The 6,111-nt window shown below is 33.9% G+C and overlaps 1 protein-coding gene across 3 annotated transcripts; it reads left to right on the top strand.

The window, feature by feature from the left end:
• Positions 1 to 585: 585 nt before the first annotated feature.
• LOC122033394 (equilibrative nucleotide transporter 3-like) lies at positions 586 to 5,880 on the top strand. Of its 3 annotated transcripts, none has more exons than XM_042592399.1 (10): positions 586 to 846; positions 2,593 to 2,657; positions 2,803 to 2,907; positions 3,897 to 4,052; positions 4,135 to 4,278; positions 4,400 to 4,505; positions 4,583 to 4,758; positions 4,844 to 5,004; positions 5,179 to 5,437; positions 5,519 to 5,880. In XM_042592399.1, exons 2-10 carry the CDS (start codon positions 2,616 to 2,618, stop codon positions 5,624 to 5,626), a joined length of 1,257 nt encoding a protein of 418 aa, XP_042448333.1. In that variant the 5' UTR covers positions 586 to 846; positions 2,593 to 2,615; the 3' UTR covers positions 5,627 to 5,880. The 3 variants fall into 3 exon arrangements, with proteins under 3 accessions (XP_042448333.1, XP_042448332.1, XP_042448334.1); XM_042592398.1 differs by having other exon boundaries at positions 2,586 to 2,657; XM_042592400.1 differs by lacking the exons at positions 586 to 846; positions 2,593 to 2,657 and adding an exon at positions 3,225 to 3,366.
• Positions 5,881 to 6,111: the final 231 nt, after the last annotated feature.

Raw genomic sequence — 6,111 nt, 5'->3', positions numbered from 1 at the left:
CAAAGCTCATTCAACATATCAGAAAATAAAACACCTTAACTTTGAACCCTTTGACATAATCAAAACCTAGATTCGATCGTCGGATGCTTCTCGCACCAACACAAACTTTGTTTGATAAGGTAACGAGTCATTCCAAGCTAAGCCTAAAATTAATCAAGCCATTGAAATGATTGTTCAAGTTTAACTTGGTTAATTTGTTATGAACTTGAGCTTGATTCAAATTTGATTTGAATTTGGTTCGTTTAGATGTTATTGAGCTCTCAATTTAAGTTTGTTTGATTGTTTAAAATTTTTATTTGTTTGATTGGTTTATTAATGAACATGATTTATGAATATTGTTCACGAATACTAGTTTCACAAGTTATTTAAATTTATTTATTTAATTGATATTGTGTGTATTGAATAAATATAAATAAATTCTTACCAAATCCAACACTAGTTTATTCACGAACAATTCATTTACACCCCTATAGATACGCATCATTAAATTAACAATATTCCTGGGTCCAAAAGCCCAACTGTTTAAATTTTTGTTTGAGTTTTTGTTCTTGGAACTTTCGTATTCTGCTGTCCTTAAATCATTATTTATAAATACACAGCATTTAGCCAAATCCTTTGACCATTAACTTTTCTTCACCCTTTTTGCTAATCTCAAGTGGAGCTTTGAACTAGATGGACTCCCCAGTCCAAATCTTCCATCCAAAGCATTATTATTTCTTCTTCTATTTCCCATATTTGCAGGAATTCTTTGATGCATTCCATTAGCATTTTGTTCTTAATAGCTAGCGTACCCATCATTCTTGGTTTTGGAGGGCATCACTTCGCTCCTTTGAAGGGCTGTGCTCGGTGAGTACTAGTTTCTTCCTCCATCCTGTTTTTGCTCCAAAAAAAAAGATTTTTTGTCCCTATTTTCTTCTTTGATTACTTGCTTCTGTTCAATTTTGCGACTGTTGATTAGGGTTCTGTATTTCTGTTCGTGTTCATAAGATTTTCACCAAATTTTACTTACGGGCTTAAAAAATTATTTCTTTGTCTAAATGAATCAATTCCCACTGTTTATTTCTGCAATTTTTTTTCTTCCGAATTTCAGTCAACAACTTGTGGCATCTCCTTGAAGATTCGAATTGGGTGAAGTATCACTCCTTGTTAACTCTTCAAAATTGCACATTAGTGAAAAGTCCTTTGGATCTAATTCTATTACCTCGTTTCCTTTTGGCAAAAAAAAAAATTAATTAGAATGTAACCGCTCTTGTTTGTTTATAGTAGGTAACTTTGTTTAGTTATAGCAGATGCAATATTTTTGACAAAAACAAAAGAACAAGAAGAAGAATATAAGTGGTTTCATTTAGTTATACTGAGTGCCTTCCCTTCATTTGATTTTTAATAAATGTTGATTCAAAATTCATGCAGAATCATTCTAAAATTTGTGATAAAATGATGCATGCACCCTTCACCCAATCATGTGTAAAGCAAATTGTTGGTCTTACAACCTTTGTTTAAGAACATTAACCCTCTATTTACTCCGAACGATGGAACGGAGAAGGAAAGGAATTCAACATGGGAAAAAAATCTCTAGGGAAAGGCGAGGGAAGGAAAGAGAAATGAAAAAAAAAATCTAGGGAAAGGAAAGAAAATAAAATGGAAAAAAAATAGGAAGAAAAAATATATAACCCCACACAAGGTGCTGAGACCGCGCGAGGTGATCTCATGCGGGACCTCCGACCGCGGTCGCGTGAGGAAATTCGGCTACACAGTTGGGAGTTGGAAGGAATGAAATTGCTTTTTGCCTGATTTGGGCAGACCAAAAAATTTTAAAAAATGATCCGTGGATCGATTTGTAAATATCCACCTGTCCATTAGGTAAACAGAAGAATGGAAAATAATTCACCATTTTTTATAAAGTAATTCCATAGTTTTTGTTTCCGCCCTCCCAACTCCCCCAAGTAAAGGCCCTTGAGCTCTATACATGTTCTTTCCTAAAAATGAATAAAACCCAAATTCTTGTTTTTCATTCAATTTTTTCTTGTCTTGGCAAATTACCTTGCACCTATTTATTAAAGAGTCTCCTTATCTATTTGGTTGACTTATGTTACGACCAAAATAAGGTTTTTCTTATTTTCAATAGAAGTTTATGATAATTATGATAGAGTTATGGTAGATTATGCTAAGGCCCACGGACCCTCCTAACAATAAAATAAAATAATTTAAGAATAACAGAAGTCAATTAATTGTCTTGAAAATAAAGTTTTTAGAGGATGTTATTTAGGGAAAATAACTTATTAAAAGATTATTTTTAGTTTTCTTTCAATATTATTTTCCAGGGAATTTTCTACTCAGTTGCCTAAATAAATTGATTGCTAGATATAAATTTATCGAAACGTCTCTTTTGTATTTTTGAAAATGTATTTATATATAATTATGGTAAGTATATATATATATACTTTTGAGTCCTTTGTTTCTCATAGAGTCTTTGCTTCCATTTTTAAATTTCTTTTCAACTACCTCTTTCTTTTTCTGTAAACACTTAGACTATTCGATTTTTTATAACTATGTTTTATGCATTGTCAATTAATTTGCTTTTCTAGTATTTAGCTTAGGGATCTCAGGAAATAGCAATGGCTAATCAGAATGAAAACTTAGAAGTGACGAAGGAAAAGGTTGGTTTAGTTTTCACTCTTCTTCTCTGTGTTCTTTTGTTGTCATATACCATTTTCTTCCTACTTTTCAAAATAAAAAGCAATTTAGTTTTTTTTTATGTAAATTTATTTTCACAAATATATGTGATTCTTTGTTTTGAATTAGGGAAAATATCTTGCGTTGGTCATATGCTGGCTTTTAGGAAATGGAACTCTTTTTTGCTGGAACAGTATGCTAACAATTCAAGATTACTATGCTTACCTCTTTCCGGTACGTGTAACATTGCATTTTGATTCGTATAGATGATTTCTTTTGACTAACGTTGATGGCAGCTAAAATTTTCTTAATTATATATAATTGTGATACATAAATTGTTAAAACAATTTTCTTGAAAGAATAATTTCCCTCTCTTCGTCTCAAATCCAACAATAAAAACATTTTTGATGGTGAGCCACGAACACCTACTTTGACATATAATAGATCCATAAGGTTTTTGGCTGCTAAGAGCAATGATAGAAACAACTAGATCTTAAGATTATGTGTGATGGTTATCTACCAAACTTTTAACATTTTCTTGATGCTACCAGTGAAATAGCCTTGGTGCAACGGTAAAGTTGTTGCTTTGTGACCAAAAGGTCACGGGTTTGAATCATGAAAACAACCTTTTGCAAAAAGCAGGGTAAGACTGCGTACAATGGATCCTTCCCCATGACTCCGCATATATCAGAGGTATAATTGGTTGTTCTTGCCAATTTCAGTGCATCTGTAGTTGAAATTCTGTTCCTATGTTTCTGCCTATTCACTTCTCCTTTTAGGCTTTGAAAAGACAATGAAAAAGTAGAAAAATGGCATGGAGGAAAGTATTGTCTTTCCACTGGCATGGTTAAAACTTTTGTGTATTATTGACCTGTAGAGTCTTGGGACTTGGGAGGATGTATGGTTAAGTTTGGCTTCTTCCTCATGGATCCTTGAGAATACTTTGTTTTCTTTTTGGACAAATTAGTTTATGGCGACTTGAGAGTAATTTTTTATTGAATTTCAACAAAGTTACATAACTTGGGAGAGAACTAATGAAAAACATAATCAGTTGACTTTTGTATTCTAGTAAATTTCATAGGTTACCTCTTAGAATTTTCAGCATCGAACAAAACTTGACAACCTATTCTTGGTTTTTAGCTTGATCATAATGAATTTGATATTGCTATATTTCTTATGTACCTACTTTAGTTCCTTATTGATGTTGTTTCTTCATATTTCAGAAGTATCACCCTACAAGAGTTCTCACAATTGTGTATCAACCATTTGCACTTATAACAACTGCCATACTTACATACCATGAAGCAAAAGTTAACACTAGGCTGCGCAACTTAACTGGTTATATCTTGTTTTTCCTATGCTCGCTTTGCCTTATTGTGGTAAGCTCCTTTTATTCTATGCCAATTTCTCCTAAAATTTCAGTTTAGATTGTAATTTTCAGCACTGAAAGGTTCCATACAGTTGGACGTTGCTACATCTGGAAAAGGAGGGATCAGAGTTTATATTGGTATATGCGTTATCAGTGCAGCGTTTGGTCTCTCTGATGCTTTGGTCGAGGGGGGAATTGTGGGTGACTTGTCCATGATGTCCCCAGAATTCCTTCAGGTAATTAAGATTAACTTAAAAACATTTTCTTTTTTTGAAACATAATTTTTTTTCCCATTGAAGTCCAAAGAAACATTGTTGCATTCCAATGAGCTATCAAACTCTCCATTCAACATTACAGTCATTCTTGGCTGGGATAGCAGCCTCTGGAGCTTTAACTTCTGCGTTGAGGCTAATCACAAAGGCTGCTTTTGAGAACTCGCAGAACGGTCTCCGCAAGGGTGCTAGTAAGTGAACTGTAAATGATCAGGATAACATTTTTTGTGCATGCAGCATCAGTCACTAATACACAATCGTTTTCCAGTAATGTTCTTTGCGATTTCAACAATTTTTGAGCTACTGTGCGTTCTGGTCTATGCATTCGTCTTCCCTAAATTGTCGATTGTCAAGTATTTCCATTCAAAAGCAGCTACAGAAGGATCACTTACTGTTGCCGCTGATCTTGCTGTCGCTGGAGTCCAAACATCTAATGATCAAGGGGTCATTTTCTTACAAACGGGTTTTAAGTTTCGAGCGATTCCATCGTGTTTGCCTGGTTTTCATAATTAAGTAATGACTATCGCAGGCAGCAAAGGATCCAGAAATTCTAGAGAGATTGAGCACTAAACAACTCTTAGTCCGTAACTTGGACTATGCAATTGATATGGCCCTGATATATGTCTTGACATTATCAATTTTCCCAGGGTTCTTGTCTGAGGATACCGGATCCCACAGCCTGGGTTCATGGTATGGATTTTACCTATATTTTTGAACATCTACACCATGCCTACATTCTTCAAACCTTGCCACTGTATAACTAAGAATTACTTCGTACTTCAGCCTGCAGAATTGTGTCTTTGCCGAGTAGAAATTATAGTAAACGTTATTCATTTTTTTTTGTTTTTTTTTGTTTTAATTCAGGTATGCGCTGCTTTTGATTGCAATGTTCAACGTTTGTGACCTTGTTGGGAGATACGTTCCTCTTATTGAATCCATCAAATTAACCTCGAGAATAGGACTTATGTCTGCAATCCTTTCGCGTTTCTTGTTCATTCCGGCATTTTACTTCACGGCGAAGTATGGCGATCAAGGTTGGATGATTATGTTGACATCGCTCCTGGGACTAACCAATGGTTATCTTGCTGTTTGTGTTGTCACTGAAGCACCCAAAGGATATAAGGTTAGTGAATCTGATATCTTCTGTGTCTCTTTATAACTTCTATAGCACATTTTAAAAAATACACTGATTGTGATTGTACAGGGACCAGAGCAAAATGCCTTGGGGAATCTACTTGTACTCTTTCTTATAGCCGGTGTAACGTTAGGGGTTTCACTGGATTGGCTATGGCTCATAGGCAAAGGCTGGTGATTGATGAAAATGCACAACTAGTTGCATAGATGCCGATTGTGTCTAAACAAAGAAGGGATTTTAAGTTTAGAAAAAAAGGATTTTATTAAGTCTCAAGGATCTTAAAAAAAAATAAAGGATTTGATCATGTACTGTGTATGTTTAGGGTGTCATTCATTGCAATGTGGCGTTATGGAGAGTTTAATATCCGAATAGCTTATGTATACTTGATTTATTGTTGTCTTATAAATAATAATCTTGATAGTTTTTGTTCAGTTAGATCATACACATTGACAAATAAAATGGCAACAAATAAATGAGAATTTTTAAAAAATATTTTCTATCTTAGTCATTGAGGCAATTATAATATATATACAGCTAGAGAACTATAGGATATAGATATTAAAGATTATCAAATTCTCTTATCCTAGAGTTTTGTTTTAGGTGTATCTTTCATGCATCCACGATTCGATTCTCAGTTATGATATATTTATAAAAAGAAATTT

Source organism: Zingiber officinale, chromosome 11B (genome assembly GCF_018446385.1).
Source record: "Zingiber officinale cultivar Zhangliang chromosome 11B, Zo_v1.1, whole genome shotgun sequence".
NCBI lineage: Eukaryota > Viridiplantae > Streptophyta > Magnoliopsida > Zingiberales > Zingiberaceae > Zingiber > Zingiber officinale.
The sequence above is the reverse complement of the archived record's forward strand: the minus strand, read 5'-3'. Positions and strand labels throughout refer to the sequence as shown.

Bases quoted from the DNA above. Each gene is read 5' to 3' on its own strand.
- LOC122033394 (XM_042592399.1), top strand. From the start codon at position 2,616: ATGGCTAATCAGAATGAAAACTTAGAAGTGACGAAGGAAAAG. The intron at 4,506-4,582 runs GTAAGTGAACTG...ATCGTTTTCCAG, and splicing joins CGGTCTCCGCAAGGGTGCTA to TAATGTTCTTTGCGATTTCA. The intron at 5,438-5,518 runs GTTAGTGAATCT...GTGATTGTACAG, and splicing joins AAGCACCCAAAGGATATAAG to GGACCAGAGCAAAATGCCTT.